Source organism: Micropterus salmoides, unplaced genomic scaffold (assembly GCF_014851395.1).
Source record: "Micropterus salmoides isolate LMB-PRFRI ecotype aquatic unplaced genomic scaffold, ASM1485139v1 Ms_hic_scaffold_13, whole genome shotgun sequence".
Taxonomy (NCBI): Eukaryota; Metazoa; Chordata; class Actinopteri; order Centrarchiformes; family Centrarchidae; genus Micropterus; species Micropterus salmoides.
Window position 1 is genome coordinate 10,597,782 of NW_024040374.1, and position 13,973 is coordinate 10,611,754.

The window sequence follows — 13,973 nt, forward strand, 5'->3', positions numbered from 1 at the left end:
TAAAATGTTCAAAGGGTTAAAATGTTTTAAAATCCTAAAAATGTTAATTCCATATATACTATGTACTTTATTTTATTTCATTTGTTAAATGAAAGACTGGTAACTTTTCACTGTCGCACCACATATCTCAAAAAGGTACTGCCTATTGACTGTTTCTGCTCCAGTTGGAGTGAAGGACTGTTAAACACTCCCCAGCAACTAATCAGACCAGCAACGTTTTTTTATTTTTCTCATTGTAATATTCTGCCGACTTATGTTATGAGTGAAGTGCACAGTAGCTAATCAGTCACTCTGATGATTCAAGTTAAATGTGCTAATAAGTAGCTGTTGTTTTGTTTTTTGCTGAGTGAACTGAATTACTGTATTGTCCAAAGTAAAACTGTGAAAAGCCTTGAGGAAAAATAGTGGAAACACTTTCATTGTTTAAGTTTACATTTACATTTACATTGATCTTTTTTGCCTTTTTATTAAAATCAGAAGGTACTTATTTTAATTTCAGAATGGTTTTCAGGTGTGGTTATTATTTTAGTAATATCAAGGTTTTGAGTGACTCCTAACACACCACCTTAAGTTACTTTTCTGCAATACAACTAGCTATAATAAGTAGTTGGAAACCAAGAACTCAGGGCCCCTCTACCTATATGGGGTCCATATTTTTTTCCAGTTTTGCCAGCAGGAGCTTTTATTGTCACTGAGTGCGTTTACAACTGGAAGCAAAAGCGAATTTACGTAACATGCATCATAACAATAAATGTGATTATATCTGCATACAAACATCAAGCTAAACACAAAAAAAACACCAAATACTAGAGAAAATGACTTAAATACTGTCTATGTTTACTCTTGAAACTACTGGTACAGTAATGGTACTTGCAATACTGTGTACCATGACAAAGTTTTTTAGCTACTAGATCTGGGTGATATAAATAAACATGAAATGTTTTGTGTGAATCTTCACATTAGAAGATGGTAGTCTAAGGGGCAGCTAGATTATATTTAGTTTACACATGTTACACCATATGTAATTTGAATAATCTGTAAGGAAAATTGGAACACCATACTGTAAATAAAAAAAAACAAGTCCAATTGACAGGTACGTGGCAATGTAATTTATACCCATTGTACTGACTCACTGACTGTGATCCCACTGCAGCTATTAGGCTTCTGAATATTAGCACCAGTACAAACATACAAAATGAATAAAAAAAACCTAGTCATTTGTAAACTTGAATACAAATGATTAATTTGTGAGCATACATTTGTTATTCTGGAAAATAAATATAAGGTATGTCAAAACACCAAAACCCAGAGTGTATTAAGTCAGTCCAAAATCAAAACTATTAAACTAAAATTATCCAATTAAATTATCCATGACTGACCATTTTAATTGTTTATTTTTCACTGCATTTTACAACACCAAGGGTGCACCTACATGTAGCAATCAAAACATGCAGGGAGTGCTGAATAAATGTTCAAATGTAACATCAAAACCTGAGTATGTGAGAAAAACAGAGTGAAGGAAACATGTATGCTCTTTTAAGAGATTCTCAGATGTATGCTATTGTGGGTTCAAGTTCAAATATCATCATTCTTCTCTAGACACACAAATCAGACAATGAAGATGAGCTTTGATAAACTGCTCTGAACCTGCTGACTGTGACTGCAGCTTAAATTGCATGAAATGAAGAACAACAAGATGCAAAAGTTAATGTCATAATGCAGTAAAGAATATTATCTGATACGCTTTAAAACTTGTTAATTTGTGGTGAAATGTCAGACTAAACGAGCCAACACTAACAAAACATAAAAATTTTAAACATATGAATAATATTACATATGAATAGTATTACATAAATCAGTCTTTAGACTGATAATGTAAAAATTAAACAGCACCCTTTATGATAACAAAGAATTTACTACAGAATCAGAAAGAAAATTGAACATTTTGCAGTTGAGGGACACAAAATGAGGATCCACTCACTGAGTTTCTGGAGGTGCTGCGTAGTCCAATGTGGAATGCTCAGAAACTCAGAGGAAGGTGTTGTATAGTGAGCTAGCAATAGGCAAGATCACCTGCTGGTAAATGGATAGATGGATAGCTAATTGTGAGGGACATTTCATTACAGTTGGACAAGATGTAAACATCTGCTGCACAAACACTTCCTACTCTTTGGTATCAGTGTTGCTGAACCGGTCACTGATATCATCGAAGTAGTTATCAGCGAAGCGAAGCATCTGGATGACGGAGCTGAGCAGCAGAATGTCGCAGTTCACGTCCAACTCCAATTCTTCGCTGTAGTTTTTCACTGGAACAACACAGGACAATGGCACGCCAAGCCGAGCACTGACCTCCTGCATCTGGATCACAAAAGACTCAGATGAGGATTATCATTTTTTCTAAAGACCACATAGAATTGTGCCAATTTTTTGTGAAATCACAGCTAAATTTGTTTTAATTTTCTTTTCAGTGCCACTAAATAAAAACACAATACATGTGTTATGGATTTTTTTTTCTTTTGTATAAAGAGCTAAAACCTTACCATTTCCTTGATGTAGCCACTGTTATAAATGTTTCTCACATCCTCTGTAACCAAAGGGCAGGCTTGGTCTACTTTAGTGAGCAGGGCCAGCTGAGGAATCCCTGTAAACAACCAGAAACAACAGAACAGAAAGAACATTTCCAAAATGCATAATGCTGGGGATTATTAGGTGTCAAAATATGCAGGTTGCGCTTGGATGATATTGGATATTTTGTTATACATGGATTAAACAATTCCTCTCCTGAGTCCGTCATACAAAATATATATACAGTATGTGGTTAGTGTGTGGTGTTGTAAGTGGAAATGGCAATATATCAAAGCAAAACACAAATAATACATTTCAGAAAGAAAGGTATGGTAGTACACAAAGAATTAGCTTTGGCTCAATCTCTTTATAGTATGTTTCTGCATATAAATTGTTGGCGCACATTTTAGTTGTTTCCTTGTGGCTTAAAATAATAAAATAAGGTAAAAATATTAACTTTCAAAAGTCTGAACTTAAAGTCGGATATGCCAATCCATTTATTAACATAACAAAAAATGAAACATTTCTTAAACAATAAACTTAACTCAAGTCAGTCTCCATGATTACACGCCGTGCCTCATGGTCAAAAAACATGCACCTCGCTGTGCGCCACACCTGCACTAATTAACCCCTGTCTTAAGTAGACTTGTGGCAGAACACAGCACCACCCCATCCCAATACACAGAATGGCTCCAACATAAATGCTTGGGTTCCAGCTGCTGTCCTCTCCGGAGACGCACAGGGAGAGAAGAGGCGAAAAAGAGAAAAGAGATTTCACATGGGTTTTAATCAAGAATGTACAGATTCTTACATGTACATTCCTCCCACGGGCAGTTCAAAACCAGAATATCTCATATAGCTCCAATCGTAGCTGGCAGGACAAGCTAGAGCTCACATTTCTCTACTGAAGAGACAGTAGGAAAGAGGTAGCTATATGGGAATGAAAGAGAAGAGGAGGCATTACAGCTGTTCATTTGTTAATATGTGTTGAGTGTTTATTATAAAATTGGTTAAGACTGCACTTCATCACTGTAGGCTACACTTTTTTTTTCTCCTGAAATTAAGCACTTTATTTTAGTATAGTTAAATTTAGAATTTATTAGAGTAGTTATTATTTACTATCCCTCCAGTTTGAAAACTGAATATTGTTGAAATATTGTCAGTTATTGACTAAAAACATATGTTGATACAACTATATGTTATGGTACTGAATGATAACGCAAGTTAGTCGTTATGATGTTCTGGATCTTTGCTTCACAAAAATTTTCTCTAAATGGACCTCTTTGAATTCTAATTAAATACCCCTGCTCTTGTCGATTGGGCTCAGTTTTGTGATCCTGCAGCATGCCTATCCTGGTCCTGCATTCCCTGAACCCCATGAGCCTTTGGTAAGGCCGAGGAGCCACACCAATGTCCAGCTGTCACCTTTAGGGACTCGTCTGGCTATTTACAGGAAGAAGGCATGGTCACCATGGCTCTTGACACAGATGGCTGTCAGCAGTCTGGTTCCCTCCTGGTCCCTAGTTGGCCAACTCTTGCTCCTGGCTTTCCATCAGCGGCCTGGCCGACTCTGGCTCCTAGTCCGCATGTGGTGGCCCGGCCTCCATAAATTAATGAACTGCATCAGCTCTTCCACAGGCATCTGCATTTCAGTCATACCCTTACGGTCCTTGTAGTCCTTTTACCCTAATTGCATGAGCTGTGACACAGCAAAACATAGGCTGGGTACCACGATCAGTACAACAAACTTATGAAATGATAGTAGAAACAGCTAATCAAAGTGGCAGAGGATAAAAAAATGTGGTGTAAATCCCACAATTCTCCGTCAATGCTTTTTTGGTGCCCCGTATTAATGTATTTGCGCTGCAATGTCTTCATTACAGTGAAGTGGGACTTAATTTTACTTACCCATTAAGTTGACCTTTCTGCGGATAGCGTCCAGCTTCTCCTCCAGCTTTGTGGGCATGATGGAGACCTTGCAGGCATCAATGACGTAGGCAACACAGTGGATCTTGTCCTTGAGCCCTGGAGACTTACGATAGCCTTGCACATCCGAATGCAGAGGAGCAGAGGGGTTAAACTGAGTCATAGAGTTGAGGGAAAAGACAGGGACAGTTTGAGTTAACTACAGGCAAATCAATGGCTCATGCATTCAGTATCCTGCTCAATGTAAACTAAAGCTGTACCTGATAACGGTCTGGCAGATGACCTTTAAGGATGTTGCTGATGTCATCTATATCAAGCCCTGCCCCTGTGCTTTCCTCCAAACCCATGGTATCACACAAGAGGATTGGCAGAGGTTTTCCTTCTCGCCCGGCTTTCAAAGAGTAGGTGCGAAACTGTTGTGTACAAAGAGATGGAATAACAAACAACAAAATGGGGACACGGCAGGATTTTTATTTTGAAATCCATCACCAAGAATGTAAATCATTACATTGCAGTAACTAACCTGTGTGGTGAGGCTGGTGGTAGAGCAGCCAGCTATGGCCTGGCTGGTGACATGGCCTCTGAATACAGAGTTGATGGAATTGAAGAAACTGGACTTTCCAGCTCCAACTGGTCCAATGAGCAGAACCCGAACTTGGGACACAGAGCTGACTGTGGGTTTGTAGCTCATAATATTCTCCATCAGCTCCTTCCTTTTCCTGTAGAAACGAAAAAAGATAAAGAACTTTTTCTTCTAGTGAAAAGGTTGTTTGTTGTTTTAAACCTGATTGTTAAAAGAATTTCTGTGTGCATAGAGAGTTGATCTGTGGTGGTAGAAGTCATGGCTTATGACAAGTTGTTGTAATGTTAAAAACACTATAGCACAGTAAGAATGGCAAACAATTTCACTGCATGATATTTTGCATAGACATAATGATCTAAAATAGCTGGAGTAGTTTGCCCAATGACACATAGCAGCTTTGCTTTGCATGGCATGTGGAAAACTATTTTTCAGATCAATTTATGTCATACTGTAATTGTAATTGTTAATAGCATTATGTGCAGGATGATGGCTCTATCTATCTTACTCAGATTTCCAGATTATAGTCCTCCATGGGCTCTCAAGTTCTGTGGTTTCTGTTTAAAAGCAAAAACAACTTTTATAAAACAAAGACCTTAAACATATTCCATATTCCAATCCACCTAAATAACATTTTTCTCCATTTGCAAACAGTTTACATGAGACAGCTGGAGGATCTTTTAACGTTTTGTCATCCCAGATATATATATATATTTTATCATTCTTCACATGTGCTTTGATGTTTGAACAGTTTCTGGAGGAAACACCTGGCCATGCGACTCAGATATTTAACGCAATTATAAAGGAAAATAAAACATCCAGTCGCCTCCATACTAGGCAACAACCATAGACTGTTTATCTGATCTAATTTATATTCTTTGGCATTATTGAGAATCTGGGGGTGGAGAATATATTTAGGTCCACAATTCCATCAGTACCCGCAGAGCTGCTGCATGTACCTGGTTTATACATTTGGGGGCCGTAATATCCATTTATTTAGCAGCTGTTTATTTTAAAAAATAAAGAGAGGCTGGAACATTCACCTTTAAATTCATATTTTATGTTTAATATTTACATTATTTTATATTAATTTCATGTTCACTTTTCAAATGTACTGTTTCATACTTACCTTTTTATGTATGGTATTGCATTTTTTTTCTAATTAAAAGAGAAGTACTAAAGAAAAAAATAACCAATAAGCCAGGGAGGGCCTAGCTTTTTAATAAAATTAAATAAAAGATTCAGCCCCCAATATATTTCTTTCACTCCCTAACACAAATTATTTGTTAGTTTATTTGGTTTTGTCTTTAAAACAGTGTTTGAACAATGAACGACTCAAATACTAGTGGACAATAGTTGATAGGAATGCACATACAAACAGACACATGGAGTACATTAGTGGATTTGCCACAACATTGCATCAAAATATGGTTATTAATAGTGAACTCACCCTCCACTTGATAGACTTCACACTCTGTCAGGTTGAGGTCGTTGCCGTGCATTTCTGCAGCATTGAAGTTATAATAATTTCCTGGACTGCTGTACACAACTGCTTTGCTTCCATTGACAAGCGCCAATGCTTCTCCAAAATACGGACCAGAGTTAGCTATCATTTTCACTGCATAGTTGGGACTGGTGACTGGATATTTAAGGAGGTTTTCTCCACTGAAGGTGAAAAGAAAGGCCTGGTCATCACCCACATACTGTCCAGACTGATTGAAAGGTTGTTTGGTGTAGCCTCCAAACACATAACCAGAGGTGTTGTAGCCCACAGACACCGTGGGACAGCGGGTGTCACATCGTTGGTGGAAGGCTCCGCCAGTGAAACCATGGATGCTGGCCTTGTACAGCAACTTAAGTTTGACTCTTCCCACCTTAGAGCAGATTGTTTTCTGCTGGCTCTTGGTTAGCATGGGGTTCATAGTGACAGCTGGACTGCTGAAGTGTGTAAAAGATGCTGAATATCCCTTTAAGGTTTACTGACTATGGTGTCTAAATGCAAAAAGAAACACAGAGGCATTAAAAGCATAGACTGTACATAAGAAATTAAAATTAGAAAAATTAGATTAAAAGGCAGGATATTTGTTTGTAAAATCATGGAAATTACAGTGCTCCCATCCTAGTCAACCAACACCGATTACACAACATAAGAAAAAAATACCAATAAAATGAAAGCATCATCATAAAATGAGAGTTTAATTACTCCTTACATATTTCTGGACTGGAACTGGTTCTTTGTGATTTATTAAGTGTGTTGTTTACACACATAAATTAATCCACTAGCTGCTGTCATTAATGTAGCTATCTATTTGAAGAGTAACAAATACTTTCTAAAACACCTGTATTAAAGGGAGATAATAACACTCATTCTTCCTTCAATGTAACTATGAAATACTTTCTTTACTTGAGTCATGTCCAGTCAGGAATACCACAACCTAGGCTATAATAAAATAATGAATGTAATAAAATTGAACTTTGATTTACTCCTCAAAAGTTCCATCTCTTTTGAAACGTGCAAAAATATAGTTATATTTTAAACATCGGAAGTCCTGCCTTTTAGGCACAGGGAAACCTCTCCAACTGACAAAAAACTTAAGATGAAAAAAAGAGTTTGCCACAGCTTGATACATGTTGTGGCAGACAATGATCTGAGTTTCGATTTCCTCCAAACTGACAAAGAAATGGTTTGCCACACTTGCATTTTGACAAACTGCAGTCAGGATATCATCCTAGTTTTAACATATTTGCACTGGTTGCCAATTTCTTTACCTAATACAGAAATATTATTAACTATAAATAATTAATTACATAGGCTAGCTTACGTTGCCTTTAAAAGCTGTAACTGTGAAACCGTAGGACTAGATTAAAGTTTGGAAAAATCTGCAATCCTTTAATATTTTCAGCCTTACCTCGTTCTTATAGATAGTTGAGGAAGATAACCAGCTTCAACGCAGTATAGTTAACGGTTTTTAGACAGACGTTTATACAGAATGTCTGGATGCATCCGGCAGAGCTGGCAGAAACGAAACTAGACGCATCTGGCGTTGTGCCGAGCTGTGCCCGCGGCGCAGACAATTGTGTGCACCTCGCGGGTGCGCGCCCGGCTAAAGCTGAAACTAAACTGCCAGACTGATTTCTACGGCAGTAGGTAGTCCTACTGTTTAAAAACGATATAATATTATTTGTGGGTTTATCAATGGTGATATGTGATTTGAAGTCTATATTTATCAAAGTCAGAGAGAAACTTATCCCGTGAACCTAACATCCTCCTGAGGAGTACCCCTAAATCTTTAAGTTATTAAGCCTGTTCGTTCAGTTTGCCAAAAAGTAAAAACTTCACAGCACATAATCACCATACAATTAGAAACTATAAATACAGCCACCAACAATGGGCCATAACAGTTTTAAATAAAATTACAGTAGATGTTAGCCTATAAAATGTGTTTCTAAAGCAAAGTGGACCATGGCTTAGGTGTGAGACAGTCAAAACAGACGTGAAAGTCACAGAGATGTGCAACAGAATGTTGTACAGTAGGTGATGGTACACTTTCACGTTATAATGGAGGACGTTCACCTGGGCCTTTTTTAAATTGAATTAGTTGATTGAGGTACCATATGTAAACTTTAAATGAATTCAGATCAAATGTATTATGACTCATGTCAAATAAGGTAGCATATTCCCCTCCAGAGAAAGGCACTGGTACGTGCCACTCAAGAACAATTACGTTCCTACCAATAGTTCTTACATGAGGCCCAACATCTTTGATATAAGGCACAGATCACGCTTATTAAAATATTACAGACTTCTGATGTTATTCTGAATCATTAACAACCTTTACACACTGTAAAAAAACATAATAAAGTAACATTTACAAGGTGGTTTAAATCACCTGTATGTGTGACATTGTTACATAACTATAGCTTTGAAATGACCTCTAGTGGTTCCTTAAGTCAGAAATATTCAAATCCTACACAAAAGGGGTTTTAAAATGTGTAAAGTGAAGTTGTTCTGTTACTGTTAACATTGAACAATACAATATTTTAATGTGAATGATGACCTCTTTAATGTTCTTTAAAAGAAATATCCCATAAGCTCAGAGGTTTTTCCTTTGGGCTTGTTTATTGTGGTGTGTTGTCCTGGAAATACAGGTCAGCATACTGCAGGATGTGTTCGACAGCACTAAGCAGAAGCACATCAGTGTTCACATCCAGGTCCAACTCCGATGAGTAGTTCTTCACCGGAACGATGTAGGAGGTAGACATACCCAACAGAGCTCCAGCTTTACCCATCTATAAACACACATACACATATAAAATCATAATAAAATGTAGATACATTTTCAGATAGTGACAAACTGTAATTTGTTTTGTCCTTATTAACCCAACCAAACTCTAATGTGTTAGAATAGCAGGATAATAATAATCTGTCAATATACATTTGATAATATGTTTTTTGTGTGTATATTGTCTGTCTGTACATTGAAAAATTGATGCTTAGGGGCCTTTATTAGCTTGCGTTATGGCAATTTATATACCTTTATATGTTTTTATATGATTTGTATATTGTTTGATGTATGTATGAAGAACATTGACCTAAATTCTGGTTTGGATCATAACAAAACTGTCACATACCAATTTGAGTCAAACTTGCCCACCTGTTGTCTGCATAGTGATCTCACCTCCCTGTCTGACAACAGTAATTCAGATAATATGCTCATTTGGTTTATTTTACCATGTCCTGAATGATGCGGCTCTTATAAACCACGGTGACATCTTTGGCCGTTTCTGGACAAATTTGGTCTATGTGGGTCAGCAGAGCCACCTGGTGAACACCTAAAAGAACAATACAATGTCATTAAGGTTTCACTGCAATAATCAGAGAAACAACATTTAATTGTTACATTCTATAGAAATAAATTACTGACAGTTAAGATCTCAACAGTGCTTTCTTTAAGTTGATCTATAAATAAAGTTTCAAACCCCAAGTTGTTATGCACATCAGTCCAAAGGCTAACAAAAATGAACAGCTGTGGTGTAATATTAATGCAATAGGGGGTAAATGTCACCCCCTGACTGATTGAACTACAGCTCTTCCACTTTGGTTTCAAAAGTCAGAGCCCATAATTTACACAATGAAAATGCTACTCATGTGACAGGAGCAATATTAAGAAGAAAGTTAAAGAGTGGCTGTAATGTGGCAACGATCAGGTTACACAAACAGAATTAATGATCAAAGTTCCTTTTATCAGTCTGGGTTTTTGTCCTTTCTTTACCCAGGTCACTGATGTGCTCTCGGAGATGCTGGAAAGTAGTGCTGAGGCCTTTGGGGTACGTCAGGACTTTAGAGGCGTCCACCACAAAGGCCACACAATGGATCTTGTCTTTGAGGCTTGGCCTCTTCATATAGCCCACGGTCTCAGAACTCACTGGCTGATCTGGGCTAAACTGGGGGAGAGAAATTAAGACATTACATTTTAAAAGCTTGTTCGACCATTGCATTTAGTAAATGTGGAGGGTGGAAAGGGGGTCCTCGGGAATATAGTTGACCATGTAGTTGCCTGATTTTATTAAATATCTGATGGTGTTGACAAAAACTTGGGACCCATTTTGAGCAATCAAAAAATAAGAGTAGAGTTTTTTCACTCTACTCTTTCATCTGGCCTATATAATATACGTATTTAAAATATTTTTTTCCCTCCTTTTATATCAATTTGAAATGAAATCTCTTGTTTGAGGACAATGGATTTTGTGGGTACTGGGCTGTCAAAAAAAAAAATCATAAAATTTATCAATTTCAAAAAAAAAAGTATATGAAAAACAAAATTTATGTAGAAGACCCTCAGATGAACAACCCTGGTTGTTTTAAATAAGAAAATTTTATTAATTTCCAATGGAATTAGCAGTTTTCTTAGTGGGACATGTTTTTGCCAAAATCTCAAGAATCAGTGATATAGCATTTCCATGAGGCTGAGACAACCCAGCCCCTCCTCTCTGCCAACAGTACCCTGAGACAGTGAATAACAGCCACAGCGATCAGAGGATAAGAGGAATGACTGACTGATGTCTGAGTTTTTCCATTCTTTCTAACCTTCACATAGTATTTTGAAGTTTTAGATTTGTTTCCAGGGTTGTAAACTTTATTGTTGCTGCTCTAGAGACATTACATTTAAAATATTCCATTCTTATCCTGTTTTTAATTTTAGAGACAACCGGGCAGACATATGATCTGTGTAGCCAATATGCCCACTTCAATATTTGTTTATTTATCGGAAGTCATATCATCATTGCAATACTGAACAATGTTAAAGACCAATTGCAGATATTCCTCATATCTTGCAGGCCTACTGCTGCTTACCTTGTGTCCCTCAGGTACATGACCTTTAATGACGGACAGGATGTCATGGAGTGTCGGTCCGATCTTCTCTCCATCCCCTAGGCCCATAATATCACAAAGCACCAGTCTGGAAGGATCCTCTCCCTTCTTATCACGGATGTTGAACGACTGTAGCTGACACAAACAAAAAGAAAGAAATGGATGGACCCCTAAACCATGGAAACAGTCTACCTGCTGAACACTGTCCTCGACGAACAAACCTGAGACATTTTTGTTCAGTGTCACTTTTATGCAGCTTTGTGTGTGTGTCTTGTCTGTATGATCTATATTTTAATCTTTGTACTTTTGATGTCATTCAGTAATTACCATTGAATTGATCATAAGAATTAATTCTTGACCTGAAAAATATCTTAAACATATGGAGTTCACCGAGTTGCCATGCTCAACTTCAGGACAATTTGTCAAACTCCCAATAGTTTTAGTGATTTCTCTCAGTTACATGTCGCTGCTCCACTGGTACCTTCTTGGTGAAGCTGGTTGAGGAGGAGCCCACCATGGCCCGGTTGGTGACTCTTCCATTAAACACCGACTGAACTGAACTGATGAAGCTGGACTTTCCAGAACTGAGCGGGCCCAGGAGGAGAATCCGAGCCTGAGTCACATCCTCACAGGTTGGTCTGTAGGAGCTGACAGTCTTCATCAGACTCGTCTTTTGCCTAGATTAGAACTGAAGATGTTAATTTTCTGTTGATAATAATTTAAATTATATTTAAATAATTTAAAGTAGAATAGTCATGGGAAGAATGTATTTATCTAAATAAGTTGAAGGAATAATGATAATCAGTGTTTACAATGTTTTCTTTTAAATGAGCAGAAATATCAGTTTGACTGCTATTAAATTAAAATAGCTGCAAACGTGATATTATTAAAAGTCACAGCTTTACTCACTCTTCTGTCCACTCCACCTTTCTCCATTGAGATTCCATAGAAGGCTGAGCCGCTGAAGAGAGTTACATGCATTACAATAAAGCAGACTATTGCACACCTTGCATTTTGTTATTCAATGTATTTTTCTAATTCTATAAGTGGCTAAATACACAGTGATGTACTATCCAGATATTTCTAGAGGCTACAATGGGGTTTATTACAAAAATATGCTGTAAGGCTCTTAGGTCCAGAGTCACGAAACAGGTTACTAAACTGGAACCTGGAAATCAGCAACAATGGATACTACAGTATAAGGCAATGCCTCCAACCTTTTCGTAGTAGGCTACATATTCAGTGGCAATGTTGGCCTTTAAAAGTATTCTTGCCTTGGAACTGCGAGCTTACCTGAGAATGTAAACAAATGTTTGTCCTCGCTTTTCTCTGTTGAACTGGCGTTAGCAGCTATGCTGGGAGCAACTATGGCATCCACTGTCGAGCTGCAGGCCGGAGGTCGGATTGAAGCAGGAACAGCTAAAGGTTTCGCTGGAGTAACGCTGACGCCGAAGCTGATGATGAGAACAATCACATGCATTTATAGTGAAAAAAAGGGCAAAACATCCGTGCTTCTTAAATATCACCTGGTCTGTCTGCCTTAAAGTATCCAATAAAGATTTCTAAGTTGGAACGGTCTCTCTCACACAAAAATAGTCTGAAACGGGTCAACAAAGTTGCGACAGGTTCGTAACGTTAACCACCCTTTATAAAACTTCGAAAGGCTTCAAATGTTACCTGAATGCACTTTGCTTCTGCATATTTACCGCTGCGCGTATTGGAGTCAAACACCATCAGCTAACGTTAAAGGACAGAGTGGAAATAAAAACAGAGGCGATTCCCTTTCTGAGGAAAAGAAAGTGAAACTTAAACTGTCAAACAGCGAGGACGAAAAATAAGCCCATGTCATATTTGCACAGTGTTGACGGGTGTTCCCCTCCAGACAACAAACACTCTAAACACTTTCAATAGTTTTGGAGTGCACTACTGTCTAAGTCTGCTTCCTGAGTATCGATTTATGGGCCTAACGATGAAATTATATTTAACTGACGTTCTTAATTATAAAAACTTACATTATCATTTAACGACATGGACATCGGGATTAGCCTACATCTGTAAATAATAACACCTGGACAGGAACTATGTAAAAATTTAAATGCCACAAAAATAGGCCTAACATAGCGGGTCTTTGCATGCGTAGGACCCACAAGCGTGGTTTGTTTCCACGCCCATAAATCTGTGCAACCTTGCTGTTGGGAATACCGTCGAGAAAGTGGCTGATCGTCAGTAACATAAAAAAAATCATCATTATTAGACTATCAGAATACGCTACCCCTGATATCTTAAATAAAGATGGCGTAATATAGATCGTCAGAACACCGGAATGAAATATGGTCGTGTTGTTGTGCATGCTGCCTCTGACATGTATTACTGGTACACAAAATGCAACTGAGCCTTCGCTGATGTTATTAGCTCCACCTGTGCTCTTGCTGCTTTGACAAGTCAGAATGTCAGATGTCTGTTTATTTGGTGGCTAAGGTAGCATGCTGGTTCGCTTAGCGTGCTGTTAGCATTGTGGTTAGCATGGCA

At 37.8% G+C, this 13,973-nt stretch overlaps 2 protein-coding genes across 6 annotated transcripts; both read right to left on the bottom strand.

Moving 5' to 3' along the window:
* Positions 1-664: 664 nt before the first annotated feature.
* Positions 665-8,137, bottom strand: LOC119900481 (interferon-induced protein 44-like). Of its 3 annotated transcripts, none has more exons than XM_038715477.1 (8): positions 7,981-8,137; positions 6,522-7,063; positions 5,580-5,628; positions 5,015-5,210; positions 4,752-4,904; positions 4,474-4,645; positions 2,541-2,641; positions 665-2,358 (listed from the first exon to the last, which is right to left on the bottom strand). In XM_038715477.1, exons 2-8 carry the CDS (start codon positions 6,991-6,993, stop codon positions 2,164-2,166), a joined length of 1,338 nt encoding a protein of 445 aa, XP_038571405.1. In that variant the 5' UTR covers positions 6,994-7,063; positions 7,981-8,137; the 3' UTR covers positions 665-2,163. The 3 variants fall into 3 exon arrangements, 2 of the variants coding, with proteins under 2 accessions (XP_038571405.1, XP_038571406.1); XR_005444064.1 differs by lacking the exon at positions 665-2,358 and adding an exon at positions 4,036-4,264; XM_038715478.1 differs by lacking the exons at positions 665-2,358; positions 2,541-2,641 and adding an exon at positions 3,687-4,264.
* Positions 8,138-9,110: 973 nt separating this feature from the next.
* LOC119900485 (interferon-induced protein 44-like) lies at positions 9,111-13,584 on the bottom strand. Of its 3 annotated transcripts, none has more exons than XM_038715487.1 (8): positions 13,457-13,584; positions 12,738-12,898; positions 12,354-12,405; positions 11,926-12,121; positions 11,427-11,579; positions 10,345-10,516; positions 9,804-9,904; positions 9,111-9,361 (listed from the first exon to the last, which is right to left on the bottom strand). In XM_038715487.1, the coding sequence occupies exons 1-8, from the start codon at positions 13,462-13,464 to the stop codon at positions 9,191-9,193; spliced, it is 1,014 nt and encodes a 337-aa protein (XP_038571415.1). In that variant the 5' UTR covers positions 13,465-13,584; the 3' UTR covers positions 9,111-9,190. The 3 variants fall into 3 exon arrangements, with proteins under 3 accessions (XP_038571415.1, XP_038571414.1, XP_038571413.1); XM_038715486.1 differs by lacking the exon at positions 13,457-13,584 and adding an exon at positions 13,122-13,273 and having other exon boundaries at positions 11,427-11,573; XM_038715485.1 differs by lacking the exon at positions 13,457-13,584 and adding an exon at positions 13,122-13,264.
* Between the last annotated feature and the right edge of the window lie 389 nt (positions 13,585-13,973).

Coding starts and splice junctions, on each gene's coding strand:
- LOC119900481 (XM_038715477.1), bottom strand. CDS start 6,993: ATGAACCCCATGCTAACCAAGAGCCAGCAGAAAACAATCTGCTCTAAG. Junction 4,905..5,014: donor CCACCAGCCTCACCACACAG/GTTAGTTACTGC, acceptor TGTACACAACAG/TTTCGCACCTACTCTTTGAA. Junction 4,646..4,751: donor ATCTGCCAGACCGTTATCAG/GTACAGCTTTAG, acceptor TCTATGACTCAG/TTTAACCCCTCTGCTCCTCT.
- LOC119900485 (XM_038715485.1), bottom strand. CDS start 13,144: ATGCAGAAGCAAAGTGCATTCAG. Junction 12,406..12,737: donor ACATTTGTTTACATTCTCAG/GTAAGCTCGCAG, acceptor AACTCTCTTCAG/CGGCTCAGCCTTCTATGGAA. Junction 12,122..12,353: donor AAGGTGGAGTGGACAGAAGA/GTGAGTAAAGCT, acceptor GTTCTAATCTAG/GCAAAAGACGAGTCTGATGA.